Genomic DNA, 16035 nt, shown 5'->3' with positions numbered 1-16035 from the left:
CCTGTACAACATGACTTCTCCAAGAGAAACACTGGCAAAAAAATAAATAAAAAATTAATAAAAGCTGAAAATACAGGCATGACTAAAGCCAGCCATACTGTCAGCAAGCACCGATGTGGCTGTAGAGGACCCATGAGGTTATCTGCCCTCTGAAAAGGTAAAGAGCACCAGCAGGCTCAGATTTGACCCCGAGGAGCCACAATGTGTTGTTTTTCACCAGAAAAGGGCTCCAGTCGCCTGAGGGCCTGCTTCATCTCCACGGGGGCGTCATCCTCATGGGAGCACAACACACCAAGCAGTACACAAGAGCTGCTCGACATTTACAGCAAAATAAATAGGTAGTATGTACTTAAATAAAAATGTTTCCAGACCTACCAGAATGATACAAATCTCAAAGACCAATGATTAGATCATATTTCCCTGTGCTTTGATTATTTGTTTCCTGTTTTTATTTTCCTGTTTTGCGTCCTTAACATTTTAAAGCAATGCAATAAAAAAAGACTGAAACAGAAGGTCAAGAGGTACGGAATGACCACAACTATTTGAAAACAGATTTTGAATAATCTCTTCAGAGTTACTACTGGGAGTATAGAAGCATTTTGTTTTGGACAACCAAAACAGACCTTTAAATTTGCATTATGGGAGACTGGTACTGTAAGCGAATAGGCAAATACATTTTTAACCCCATTGATAAGAATAAAAAGTTGCTGAATGAATAAACAGATGATTCCATTCAATATAAATTGTATTCACTAATATCGCACCATTAACAGTTTAAAAAACACGTACCATTACAAAAAAGAACTACTACCTCCTGTCATGTTTGAGGGGTTGAATTTCGGCCCGTGACTAGTGAAAGACCCATCACAGATTGATCCAGAGGTAACTCTCACTCTACCACCCCATGATAACCAAAAGGCAACGTTCACACCAAATGCTCCTTTCCTACTCTAGCCATCGTCTCCCATACAGACCCCCTCACACACACAAACACTTTGCGATGGTAAAAAATCAATGGATTCTCTATGTTCCAGGGAGTCGTGATGTCTGTAATGAAATCCTATCTCGGCATGAGTCATCTTCATCTGTCAAACAGGGACAAAGCGCGCAGGAAAGTGTCTCTCCCAGGGCTGGTTAGATGAGCACCTGCTGATTCCGACCCATCCTGCAGTTCACACAGAAGAAATGCTTTCGGTATTATAGCACTGGGGCTAGAAGTTACCATGTCCAAGACAGAAACAGCACTAGGAAATGGAACACCAAGGCATGTAAGTACGATACAGTGTCGTGACTCGACTGAATGATAACAAAACCAAATGATTTCCGAGTAACTGCCAAACCAAGACCGTAAGACACCACATCAGGCCGCATTTAAACATGTAAATGCTCAACGGTGACAAAAACGCAGCCGACTGTGAAACAAAACACATATCTTATTCCAGCCTTTTACCTGTGAGATATGAGGCTCATGGCCTGAGGGGATGAACGAGTGATGTGGCGTCACAGGTGAGCTTGCTAAGCCTCTGAGCTAACACTCCCACTGATGCTACTGCTAGCAGTGAAACAGTGAAGCCGCTCAACTGTATGACGTCTGCCACTGGCATAAAGGGCAGAGGCCACAGCTAGTATAGATGAGTCACTGGCTCACACACACAAGCAGCCTCCTAGCTGCACCCTCATATACACACACAAGTTGAAGACAGCCCTACATAGATACACTAATGGCAGACAAGATAGATGGAGAAAGCGACCCATTTCTCTCTTGCCCTTTCCTATGCTCTCTCTCCGCTCATGCATTCACACCCCTTTCATTTCCCCACTCTCGTTTCCTCTCTAGGGTCACAGAAAACAAAGAGTCCGGAGGGCCATTTTCAATCCAGCAGTCCACTCAACGATGCCACTGTTAATTTGCTAGCTGCATTTACACAGGATCCTGTTAATCCTGTGTGTGTGTGTGTGTGTCTTTGTGAAGAAGACTAAAAGCAAAAAAAGAAAAGAAAAGAAAAGAAAAGAGAGTGAGAATGAGTGTGTCTGATGATGATGACAGCTGGATTGTGTGTTTAAAAGATGTCCCCCATTCAAGCTTAGAGGCTCTTCCAGAGATTCACCACACAAACATCCCCAGCCCAATAGATCAGACTGTCATCACGCTGGAATATACCCAACACACCATAAAACGCTCCGGTACACAGACAACCCAGCCATGAAAGAAGGAAGCATCTACTCCCCACTGGGGCAACAAAGGGAACAAGCCAAAGAGTGCAGTTTTCACTTATGCTAACGCTAACTGCCATTCACACTCTTCTGAAAAGGAAACTGGTCGCTGATTGACAGCACAAATTGATGTCCATGACTAAATTGAGTCACTCACACAAAACAAATCCCCCCACACATACACACACACACACACACACTCAGCAACAGACTGAGGCACTCACACACACACACACACACACACACACACTCACACTCACACAGAGACAGACAGCTGATGGTCACTGATAGAGGGAAACTAAAGTTTCCATAAGTACTCTGGGTGGAAGATGAATTAGTAATGGGGAAGCTGAAAACATAAACAAAAGAAATCACCCATCCCCAGGGACCCCCCCTCCCCCCCTCCCTTTCTGTGAGGATGGACAAACAGGAAGCAGCAGAGGTGCGTGTGTGTGTCTGTGTCAATAGAGTTCTACGTGATGAGAAAACAGTATCCTCGTCAGCGCATGCACCTCTGTGTGATACCAGTCATTCGAGTTTACATAATACTGGCAAAGCATGAGGAATGCATTTCAATCGGACATCAATGTTACAAAACTGCTCTCACCAGAGATGCCACATCACAAAGAATTCTGGGAAACTGGAGGGCAACCAGTTGGCCCGGGTTCATAACTGGCGGGTGCAGGTTTGGCAAAGACCAGAGAGCTAACGGCAAAAACATGGATGGCAGTTTCAAGCAACTTTAACGAGGAATTCATATTCTGCCGCAGATTAACACCCCCTCCCCCCCAATCCTGTCCATCACTCCTCCACTCCCCATGGGCCCAGACATGCCCTAGGCACACACACACGCACACACACACACACACACACACACACACACACACACACACACACACACACACACGCACACGCACACGCACACACACACACACACACCTCAGCAGTGACTTAACAAATGTTGAATTGACCACCATTTGTTATCAGTTTTGGCAGCCATTGCCTGCTATTGATTGGCTCTTGCTGTCGTGTTGCTGTCTCTCTTACTCAGTCATTTTCTCTTTGGCTTACTGCTTTGCCCAATTTGTTATTTTCAAACACAATTTCTCTGAGAAATCATTCATTCTTTCAGGCTTTATTTGTTTTTTTTTTACAGTTTTATTTTCCCATCCCTTTCTCTTTCTGCCTCACACTCAATAAATCCTGATTTATCCGGGAGTTATTTGGTGTGTGAATCCTACTCATACATTTCATTAGTCCTACACCCCATTTCATTTCTTGGAAAGGTGAGTCCTTTTGACTACCATCCAGAGCCACACACACCCACAATGCATGCTGAGGGGAAAGTAGAAGCAGCAGAACCAGTTGGATAGAGAAGCTGTCATGGTCAGGAGACAAGTACAACATTGCTAAAGGTTAAACTGGTAATTTAGATATGTTAAGATGGTTGCGTATTAGCATCACACCTATAGGCAAATAACATCCACAGAGGACAGAAATCAATACAGGAGACAAAAAAAAAAAAACACCTATTCAACTCATCAGAGCATAATGTGCAACCTTCACCATCTTCTCAATCCAGAGATCAGACATCTAGATGGTTGGGCATATTTCACAACAATGCCTTAGACTGCAGTGATTTCTGTTAACACACCCAACATTATCCTCAGACAAACTGGCCTACATCAGCCATAGAGTTCAGATGTGCCACTGTAGCTTGGTGACCCCCAAGCAATCACAAGGCAATCAACCTGAAACGTCAAGTCCAGTAACTGTGATGTGACTAGTGCAAGTGCATAGCACAACTACTGTTTCACTGTAGCAAATGCAATGATTTTATATCCTGTTAGTATGACTTTACAATGCAAATGTTGACCTCATGTGGAGCACATTTTTAAAGCCAAAATGGAAACAGCTTAGTTTTATTTTCATCATAATAAATGTGTGGGTTGTAGACGTCTTTATAAAGAGACCGTCTCTGAGGTGTACTACTGTTGAATGTTTATTACTCTCTCTCTCTCTTTACGGTTTCTCTTCTGTGAAAGCTCATTTTGGTTGTCTGGTGGAAATCATTGTTTACTGTTACAAAAGCCCCTTTACCCTGAACAATGAGGGCATCTTCTGATGACATTTCACTGGGAAAGAGAGACTGCCCAATCCCAGTCAATCTTTGGGGTGATAATGGAAGACTTGTCTGCCCCCACACACAAACACAATCCACACACACACACACACACACACACACACACACACACACAAACAATCCACACAAACATCCAAAATTCCCTGAACTCTAATGAACCCATTAACATTAAAGGAATACATTCATTTAAACTCAAACCGCTGGAATGACACATTTTGGAATCACTGCAGGACCACACACACACACACACACACACACACACACACACACGTTTCTGTCAGCGTTCCCTAGCCATGTCTTCTGGTCTTCAGCCTTGAGTCAGGTCCAGAAGTGCGCGTGAAAGCACTCTTTTTGGATGGCACTGTGAGGATTCCTGCATACTGGGACAGTGAAGCCACTTCCTCCCCAGGCTGCCAAACCGCTCCGCTACTGTTGACTTAAGCACTCGCCATACTGCGGCCCGGCCCGCCCGGCCCACCCTGTGAGGTGAGGCCCGATACAACCACAGCAACCTTTACTCTACACAACATAGCCAGTGCAACCAGTGCAGCCCCAAACTGATGTGTATGCATCATGGTTATAGCGTAGAATAAAAGATTTAAAAATCGGCTCCTTAATCATCTTTTCGAACAGCATCGATCAAGTTTTCATTGCATCCAATCACTACACCGGCTGATTCCACTAACTAGCCCTTGATGTAGAACTGAATCTACTACTGTTGTCAAGCTGATGGAATCCTGTGCAGTATGATCATCACAGTGTGTGATTAGACACGTATGAATTGAATAAAAGGACAACAAATTTGGCAAGGCTTTGCAGAGCAGACTGTGACAACAGCATAGGTGACAGGAAACATTCTAAGAGCCAGCAATCAAGACATCGTTTCAGATTAGGAGACTGCGGTGTTTGACTGGCGCAATTACATCATATAAAGACACCAATTACACCATGTAAAGACACCAATTACACCATTTGAAGAACATTGTGAGGAGTAATATGTTGAGACATAGTGAAATAAATACACATCCAATTATTAAATGAACACATGCCTGTTCATTTTGGGGTGGTACCATGTGACCAAGCTGGATGTTTGAGTGAGATCTAGATAGTAAGAGGTATAGCTCTTGAATGCCGTTCCAGTTCATTTGAGAAAAGGAAAACAAAGATCCTTCTCAGAATGAGCTAGCTAGGCAGTTAGTTTGTTTATCAACCAACATGCAACCTCTTAGGGCATGTCTATTTTTGGTTGATTTAACAGGTGCATTTGTCTTTTTTGTGACCAGGTATTATTGTACCACAGTGACTCAGCTTCTTTGCATTAGACCAAAATCTAGATGGTTTTTAAAATACTGAACTCAAGATATCAAGCATGGCATCCATTTTATCATTTGCACACATCTATCTGCATGTGTGAAAGACAGCCCCTGACCCCCACGGCAGTGCCCTTTTCAGCTTCAGCAGAAAGAGTTCATTGAACTTGGGCTTTCCTGTGCTAGCAAGCAGCAGCAGCAGAAATCTATCGGATTTATTGCATGCGACCAAAATGGAATTCCCCCTTGTTGAAACCTTTACTAGATGAGCAAAGCCTCTTCAGGAGACAGAGCATAGAATACAATAAGCCTGAGATACTGTGATATATATATATATATATATATATATATACTGTATATATATATATATATATATAAAGGAGATATGACAGTCCTTTTGAAATTGTCATTTCCTGGTGGATCCTCAACCTTCATCTCAGAGTAAAAGAAAACTAGTGTTACACACACTAACAAACCACCCTGCAACTCAACCATGCTACTTTAAACATCCTGCATCTCAAAAGGCAAGCTCAAGGTCAGAGACGGAGCTCCTCTTGGAGCGGACCAGAGGTTTCACCTCAAGGCTCCAATCTCTGTCTGACTTCTCTCCCTAGTGCCGTGGGTCACCACTGAGTGTCCAAAGTGCTCGTCAGGAAGGGCTTAGAGTCCTATTTTACACCAGCTGATAATCCAGACACCACTGAGCACGAGGGCAAGCCAGCGTGAGGCGTGTTCACGGAACCTCACCTCGGTCACGATACTATTTACGGCCCTCAGAAGGGCTGTTTTTGTTCACCAAAAACACCTTCCTCATCAACAGTGGGTATCATCACCACCACCATCATCATCATCATCATCAGTACAGACCCACACACACTCATGTATTAGAACTACTTTCCCACCCATTCAGAATGAAAGTGCTTTAGAAGTGTCTGTTTTGCCTATTAGAACTAAGTGGTTAGGACAAAAGACAAGGCACTTCTAGTGATGTGCAGTAGACAGGTGCAGGTGGAAATGACAGGTAAATTCTGGTCTAATCTGTCTTCATACTGTTTTGTAGTTCTGACATACATAAAAAGATAGAACACACGGTGTCCAAATTACAGCTGACAGCTAGCCCAAGCACACAAATAGGAATCCTACTAAAAAGGATACGAGTTTGCAAAATGCATGAAAAAAAAAAAACTACCTCAGAAAGAATCCCACCGTAGCCCCATTCAGATTGTTGCATAATTCAACACGCATACAAAGTCTCCATTAACCATTGGCAAGGTTTCAATCACACCAAATCCTGATATTAAGAGTCAACACACGGGGGCCAATCATTAACGTTAGGGCCATTGTCTGCCCTCACTACAGTGCAAACACATGGAACACAGGTCCGGCAACAGAGAGAGAGAGAGTGATAAGACAGAGGAACACTCTTTTCATCATCTTATGATTGGAACACAGCTCAGCAGCATGTCACTTCAACATACACACACACATACATACATACATACATATTATATATTTTACACATGACATTCAATACATATATTATATATGTATTATATACTGTATATATCATATGTATGTATTGTGTATGTTGAAGTGATATGCTGCTGTCCTCTGTTCCAATCATAAGATGATGAAAGGAGTCTTTCTCTGTCTTATCTCTCTCTCTGTTGCTGGACCTGTTTTACCTTTCTTTGCACTGATATACTGTGTGTGTGTGTGTGTGTGTGTGTGTGTGTGTGTGTGTGTGTGTGTGTGTGTGTGTGTGTATATATATATATATACACTTTCTCCATGTGTGTATATATATATATATATATATATGCATGCATCTGAGTTTCTAGTCCTTGCTAAACACACAGCCGGTCTGTGTCAGTATTTTGACCAAGGTAGTGCTCTCCTAATGAGAGCATGGGGAAGCACATGGAGAAAGTGAGAGAGAGAGAGAGAGAGAGAGAGAGAGAGGGCGGGCCACAGACCTCATTTAATACAACACAGCAGACTAAATAGGTCTGAATAATGACATTACTCATGCTGCAATAACAAGACATTTGACTTTATGTGGCCTTTGTGCTCCTCGTTACAACACTGAGCAAGAGAGAGAGAGAGAGCTATCTCTATCAAATGCAACCCCACTATCTCATAAAAAAACACACTGCAGCAATAACTACCACATTTCAGTGATAAAGATTTTATGTTGCCCTTCATAAAATTGACCAAAAAAAAAATAATAATAAAAAAAACACAGGTGTTTGGAAGGCCAAGCTCAGAAATGCACTTGGATTCCATGCCTGCACAAAGGATGTGTTACATAAAAGCCTGAGCCAGGCAGGAGTCACGCGTGAGAACGCAACCCAGCATCCATTTCCCTCGCTCCGAAAACAGCACTGACAGACCAATCCACATGATCGCGCGCACACACACACACACACACACACACACAGAAACCCACCTCTAACATGGTAAAACAAACACGCTCTGAAACACATAATACATACATGACTATTTGACTGACTGAGTGAGTGTTTGTGTCTGCATGTGTGTGTGTGTTAGTGTGTGTGTATGTGTGTGTGTGTGTGTGTGTGTGTATGTGTGTGTGTGTGTGTGTGTGTGTGTGTATACTCAGTATACAAAGAGAATTCAGGCAGGCAGGGCCAGCTGGGCGCATAAGCCTTACAGCACAATAAATCCAAATAATCCTTTACCAAACGGGTGAGAGGAGGGGAGGAAAAAAAACAGCAATTATCCTTGGCGTGATTGTCTTTGTGCACGGGGGTGAGTGTGAGTGTGAGTGTGAGCGCTGAGTGTTGGGGTGCGCTAGCTATCGGTCTGTCGGTCGGTGCATGCGTGTGTTAAAGATATCCAGGAGCACCACTCCTCTGCGGGAGTGACATGCAAGTCACCGGAATGCAGGCACTCAAAATAGCTAGCCAGCTTATGGCATTTAAAGCCACATTACACACACCCACACGAAGTGGAAGTGGGTTGACAGGACCAAGGACAATATCAGACACACACACACACACACACACACACACTGATATACAATAATACAAAAATGAATGATTAATGGATGATAAGAAAATGCAGCCTTACCTTCCATCATGATTGCAGATTTGCATTCCTCAATCTCCAAGGAGCCTGAAACGAGAGTGTTGGGGAGGAGGAGGAGGCCCCAGTTAGCGGAGGTAGAGACACACAGACAGATCCGCCTCGCTAAACGCCACTAAGCTCCCAGACGCCCACAGCCCCCTGGCAAAAATACACTCCCCCAGTCCATACAGCACCGGCAGCCAACAAAAGAGAGAGAGCCAGAGAGATATGTGGAGAGGAGAGGACAGAAAGAGAGAGAACAGACGGGCCAATGCTTAGGCCATGGATGCTACTGCTACTACTGCTGTTGCTGCTGCTGCTGCTGCAGTCGATGGTCTAACCTACACAATCAGCAGAGGATGCTGAGGGGAAAAAAAAAAGCTATGGAGGAAAAAAAGACAGAGAGAGAGAGAGAGAGAGAGAGAGAGGGAGGGAGGGAGAGAGAGCGAGAGAGTGGGCGGGAGGCTTCATGAGGTCATAGCATCTCCTAGCCAATCAGAGGCAGCATGTTCTGCATCACATGGCTTTCAGCTTACATCTCCTGACACCAGGTCTCCAGAGAGACGCAGACGAATACACACCCAACACACACAGCCTATACACGCACTCCCCCCCCTCTCCCCTCTCCCCTCCCACCACACACACATTTTACACAGAGCTTTCCTCCCCGACCCACATACACACACACACACACACACACACACGTATGTAGTCCCTACCTTGTAATACTGCAGTGTGCTGTGGACCTCTCCAGAGTGGAAGTGAATGAGACTAATGATCTGCTCTGTTCCAGAATAATAACAGGGTCTCCGGAAAGAGACTGTTCATGCTCCACCATGCGAGCACACACACAGACGCGCACACACCCACACACGCACAAGACATACACAGACACACACACACACACTGGCTTAACACGGTGCCTTTGCCTCGTCAAGGGGATGGGCTGCTGTCGTTCTCAGAGTAGATCTAGCAGTGCAGCTGATCCAGGTCTGTGGTGGGAGATGTCCGTGTGTGTTCACATGTAACGTGCCCAGAGTGTGTGTGTGTGTGTGCCTGCTCTGCTCTGCTCTGCTCTGCCCTCCTTCTCTTCCTCCCTCTCTCTCTCTCTCTCTCTCTCTCCCTCCCTCCCTACCTCTCCTTCTGCCTGCCTGCCGCTCGTCCGCTTCCCTCCCCCTGCCTCGCTCTCTTCATTTCAGTGCGCATTTGCTTCGTGAGGCTCAGCTGGCAGCTAGTGAGTCTGCGCCTACATCGCTCTTTCCCCCTCCCTCTTTCCCTCCCTCCCTCCCTCCCCTCCTCACTCTCCCTCCCTCCCCCGATCTGCCTCCTTCAGCTGGGCAGGGTAATATTACCAGTGTGACGTCAGTGTGATTGACTGCTATCTCAAGCGGGACAGGAACACCATAAGGCAGGGAACGGAATGAGAGAGAGACAGAAAGAGAGGGGAAGAGAGAGAGAGAGAGAGAGAGAGCAGAGAGACTGGAGCTGGTGATTAATTAAACATGAAGGGGTGGATCATGGCCAGTGTGCAGGATGGGACAGGGATGACCACTAATCAGGCTGAAACAAAGGAGCTGCATGACAGAGAAAGAGAAAGAGAGAGAGAGAGAGAGAGAGAGAGAGAGAGAGAAAGAAGGAAAACATGAGAATACCCTGACCAGCGTAGAATGACAATTAGCCACTGATGTTCACACAAGCACTCCCAAACAAAAACCAGAAGCAGTAGCAGCAGCAGCAGTAGCAGTAATAAAACACTTATACACCATGGGAGACAAATCTGTGTGATGGGCTTTCATTTGTTCTATGGATTCTGTCAATCTTGTCTCTTTAGTTTCAATGGCTTTAAAATATATATATATATATATATATATATTTTGGCTCAAAGGAAGAAATGAGATGAATATCTATTTTCTTGAATTACTACTATGCAACATAGTGCTATACACATTTCTGTCTACAAAATCTATAAATAAGAAATGTATTTAAGGAAGTTAAATTCATTATGTTTAATTTTACAGATAATAACTCATCCTAGTATAAATATTCATAGATTATTATTCATATTCAGTGATATCCTTGTTGATGTTTTATTTTATATTCATATTCAGAGAGATGTCATCTCATTTCAACGTCCGTCTCTACCATCTCAGTTTTAACCTGTGCCAGGAGACGACACCTTGGCCTGAGTGATCCAATCAAGCACAGTCATGCTCAAACCCATGTGAGCACTCTCTCTCTCTCCCTCCCTCCCTCCCTCCCTCCCTCCCTCCCTCACCCCCACACACATTCTCTCGCTTTGCCTCTCCCTCTTGTCTCTGGCGCCATCTAGCTTTTGTATCATGCATTACTGTTTCCTTTTAATCCATGATTTACAGGTAAAGATAATTCTCTTCTGAAGCGACTTGTACTATGGAGTTAAGAGAGATTAAATTAGGAGTTCAAGTAGATTTAAGAGAGAGAAAAATTCCGCCCGTGTCATCAGCAGTACTATTTCCCCATCCATTCCCCCCAACTTCGGTTGTTTCCCTCTTCTTTCTCGTAGCACTTTACATAACAGTCTCCCTCACTAAAAAACAACAAGAGCTATGGGTATTGTGTATTTTGAAGGTCTGTCGTGAAGGCCATGTTAAATACAAACAGACCTCCTTAGAGGCAGGCAGATGTTGGGGCTGTGACTGTGTGTCCTACTAAACTGATTGGTTTGGGGGTTTGTTTTGTTTTCCGGGGCCATTATTCCCAGTCAATAACGATCAACTTGACAAATGCAAACAGGGGAAACCGTGGAGAGGATCATCATTTGCATTTCTCTTTCATTGGGATTGGAGTGTCCACCTTAATCAGAATCTCAGGCCAAATTTCTCAGCACAGGGTTTGCCAGATCAACAAATACAAAACAGACAGACAGCATTTGGCAGAATCGATTATGTAAACTCCTTTGCCTCCATTGAATATTTCATGAGTATGGTAGAGGGCCCCTCTAAAGGGGACAGAGACATGGCTGCAGTCATCTGGGTGCAAACTTCTCCAGTGCCCTGCTACACATCCTATGCGTTGGAGCATCACTGGGGGACACAGACTGAGAGACCTCTGCAGTGTGTATCTGGCTGACTGCTTCTCCCTCACACACACACACACACACTGCAGAAGTCTCTCAGTCTATCTGGCTGACTGTTTCTCCCTCACACACACACACACACACACACACACACACACACACTGGCTGACTGTTTCTCCCTCACACACACTGCAGAAGTCTCTCAGTCTATCTGGCTGACTGTTTCTCCCACACACACACACACACACACACACACACACACACACACTGGCTGACTGTTTCTCCCTCACACACACACACACACTGCAGAAGTCTCTCAGTCTATCTGGCTGACTGTTTCCCTCACACACACACACTGCAGAAGTCTCTCAGTCTATCTGGCTGACTGTTTCTCCCTCACACACACACACACACACTGCCGGTGTAAATGTTCTCAAATGTCAGGGGTTGAGGATTTATCAATAGAAATATGTATCAATACAGAGAGTGTATGAGATAATGCTAGAGGGTTTTATAATACATGCCTTATTTTAAACACACATTAGATACAATTTATACTAAGTTAATAATCTTCCTGATGGGTCATTTACTATACATATTTGCCATGAATACATCTAGCACTAAATAGAAAAGCTCTTGATTGACAGTAATGGGGGTTATATTAACATCTGTCTGCTTAGTAGCGCCCAGATGACCACTGTGATGATCAACGATGCCAGTGACGCATCCATCAACAGGCACAAGCTGCATCTGCCAGCCAGATGGCCCATGTCAACCCTTTCACACCTAGCCAGCAGGTTAAACACAGGCCCAAACCATCCTCCTCTGCACACAAGTCATTTGCTTTGGTGCTTTGGTGTAAAAAAGGTAGTCCGAGCCAAGTACTGCATTCATTCTCTGCTGAAACTAGCCGCCTGGCCCAAATAAGCATCTGGCTGACCTATTTTGCATGCATTAAAAAGACCTTGTTTGGCACTGCAGATAGATCTCACAGAATGACCAGCCCAAGGAGCTACTCAAGGTGCCGTTACTACAGATACAGCTCAATGAAGACAACATAACACGAGTCATGGTCAAACACACGACACACAAATGAACTTTAAGTAAAGACTGACGTGGCCACACACACACACACACACACACACACACACTTATACAGAATATGCTCAGTATACACACACTGCAGTTACACAAACACATGCGCTCACACAGACCATACAAGTCCCCTTACCGGCAACAATCCGAAACCAGCCTGTAACCAGCTGCTCAGCCATCTAAAGCTATCTCCATGGGGCGACAGAGATCTCAGGTAATCCGTGCGCGAGAGGTGAATGGGCAGAAGAGTGCAGGTTGCAGAGAGAGGAGAGACGGATGCTAAGAGATCTCAGCAGGGAAAGAGAGAAACAGGGGGAGAGAGAGGGAGAGAAGAGGAGGTGTAGGTGTCATGAGTTCCAATACTGGGGAAGTGGTCTGTCTCAGAGATTCCAGAGGGACAGAGGCACAGTCAGACACAGTCCTCCCTCTCCCTATCCCTTAACCACTCACCTCACTCAACTCTCTCTCTCGCTCACACACACACACACACACACACACACACACACACTGCATTCGCAGACAATATGTGCTCTCGCACACAATCACACAAAGTCCTACAAATGATCTGCTAGTCTCAGAGTGAGGCACTGGAGTGGCACTGGGATAGTACAGAGAGGCAAAGGAATGGCTAAAATGTGAGCACATTTGGATCCTGGATCTACAAAGAATGCTCCATGATTTGTTCACTTCTGGCAGGACTGTCTTAAGCAACTGATCAAGGTGTGTGTGTGTGTGTGTGTGCGTGTATTCAATGGGAACAGCATAACAAAAACTCAAATCTATGACGACATGCTATTCAAAGAACCAGTCAAAAGTCAAGTCAAAATGGCACCATCTACTGGTGGATTTATGCTACTGAATCATCTCTGTAAACAAGTGACATAATCTCTGTAAACAAGTGACATAATCTAGGGGTTGTAAAGTCATTAGAGAGGTCATTAGGTTTTCACAGCAGGGGTCTTTTATATGCCATGATTATGCAATAATAATCTTATTAATATCAATAATGTATTTAAAAATTCACTGCCACATGAATGCATCTTAAATCAAGTTACAGCAGTGATCTTCACAGTAATTCTATCCACCTGAAGCAGATTCCTGGTCTAGTTATAGTGTGGGTCTGTGGGATGAGCCTTAAAAGTAGTATGAACAAAGCAGTTACACTAAACCATTCTGTCCAACTAGAAATAAATGAAATGCTGATTCCACTGAGATCTGATGGAAATATACGATCTAAAACCCTTCTGTGGTTTCAGATTAGTGTAAAGATAGGCCATCTTGAGTGATTTAAGTCCCACCACATGAGGCTGATGTCAGTATCATACTACCAAACAAGTACTGCCCTTTCCAAGTAACCTTTCACAACACTTCTGGCAGCAATAACAACACGAAAGCACCATGCACTTTAGCCTTAGTGGTCCCTAGAAGTCAGAACCAAATGTCTTCAATAATTACAGAAAGGTGTTTTCTTATCTTAAATGTAGGAGTTTTAGAACTAAAACTGGCAAGCAAACTAACTAAGAGCAGACACTTACCTTGCAAACAGCAACAGAATAGTTATAGTCCAATAGTTAGCACTGATAAATACTACCAAGCTACGATGATACGGGCCATATTTGGCAACACTGACAACAAATGTAAGCTGGGGTTTCAGGCCTGGATCACAACAGTACAAAGTGAGTATTCTAGATAGCGAGTGAGAACTACAAGTGTACATCTATCCTTCGCCATATGCCATCAAAATAGATTTGAGGGTCTTAATTATCTACAAAACATACATAAAAACAGTAACAACCTGCATATCCAGACACATTCTTACAGTGAATGCCAGTATAGACTGCCCTCTTGTGGTGAAAGATGGCAACCAAAAAAAAACATTACATGGAACATAGTATTTTGACAAGCATTCTATTGAGAACATCTAAACCCAAGTGAACGTCACTTCTGATGGATGGTTGTTATTCTGTGAGATTATAGGGCAAACCCTTTGCTTCCTCCACACCAACCTCATGGCTCTGGAACCACCTCTACTGCTTATTTTACACCGTTTCCTCATGAGGTCACTACGATGATTGGAGAGAGGTTTTCTGAAAGCAGACTGCAATAGTCCAAAACCAAGCCCCTGTATATTTACTCTTAAATGCATACGCTTTATTTTTTTTGTAGTTGTCATGGTGGTCAAATTTCATGAGCGAGGGAATCAAAACTACATTAACTAGTGAAACAGCTGTGCTGATAAAGCTTTGTTTCCATGGAAAGACGTCATTCTGTGGGGCATGATTCTGGATCAAAATGACAGGGCTGTCTGTTGCTCAGAGGTTAACCCAATCCTTAAAGACCTGGGCTGGACAGTAGGGTAGGGTAGGGTAGAGCTGTAACCTTAAGAAACCATGGCGATTTCCACACAAGAATGAGCCACACAGAGAGGGATTTCTCTGGTGGGCCCAAACCATTCAGTCCCAAACATCCAAATCGGAGGGCTGTGCTGTCACTAGCTTCCATCTTAAAGTGAAGTATCTCGGCATGTGTTATTCCTTATTGTAACAGGTAATAAATGAGATTTGATGACAAATGTCATTTTTGAAGGCCAGTATTTTGGTGGGTTTGATGAACTTGACAGAACTAATATATATATTTATTTATTTTTTACTTTAAACTACAGTGGAAACATCTGGCCAAAGGTGTGCACAAGATGTGTCAATCACTGTCTTCACTGAACGCCATGGCTGAAGAGTTGGCGGTGCTGGAATGTAAATAAGATTAGTGTCTGTAAGACGAGCCATTGCTATGCGTCTGCTGACCATGTCAAGTCTACTAACAACATGAATGACTGCATTCACCATGATGGTCACGTAGACCCCCCGTTGCCATGGTAACAGATGTGACATTCCAGAAGCACACCGTCAGTTCACATATTCCACTTGTCTGAATACAGTCTTGGTGTCATGGCAACAGCCAGTTCTCAGCCTGACTCTCTCTGTGAATGGCGAAGGCTGCTTGTCTAACTTACTTACTAACTTACTCAGTTTTTGTTTTGTGTTGGTGCAAAAGAAGACCATGTCTACCCAGGCCTTTCTGACTGGGTTCTTTCTTTAAAACTGTAAATTACACCATTAAAAAAGGGCTCA

The 16035-nt window shown here is 44.0% G+C and overlaps 1 protein-coding gene across 11 annotated transcripts in view; it reads right to left on the bottom strand.

Annotated features, from left to right (window-relative positions):
• sgip1a (SH3GL interacting endocytic adaptor 1a) overlaps window positions 1-16035 on the bottom strand; it is a 68451-nt gene that overhangs the window by 41369 nt on the left and 11047 nt on the right. For 7 of the 11 annotated variants that reach the window (XM_031575022.2, XM_031575021.2, XM_031575027.2 and 4 more), the window contains exons 1-2: window positions 13044-13224; window positions 8761-8805 (exon numbers count right to left, since the gene is read on the bottom strand). In XM_031575022.2, coding sequence (XP_031430882.1) covers window positions 8761-8805; window positions 13044-13086 — 88 coding nt within the window. In that variant the 5' untranslated portion in view covers window positions 13087-13224. Of the gene's footprint in view, window positions 1-8760; window positions 8806-9476; window positions 9838-13043; window positions 13226-16035 lie in introns of those variants that run through there. The other 4 variants (XM_031575018.2, XM_031575019.2, XM_031575023.2 and 1 more) reach the window with 3 other exon arrangements.

Source organism: Clupea harengus, chromosome 10, assembly GCF_900700415.2.
Source record: "Clupea harengus chromosome 10, Ch_v2.0.2, whole genome shotgun sequence".
Taxonomy (NCBI): domain Eukaryota; kingdom Metazoa; phylum Chordata; class Actinopteri; order Clupeiformes; family Clupeidae; genus Clupea; species Clupea harengus.
The sequence above is the reverse complement of the archived record's forward strand: the minus strand, read 5'-3'. Positions and strand labels throughout refer to the sequence as shown.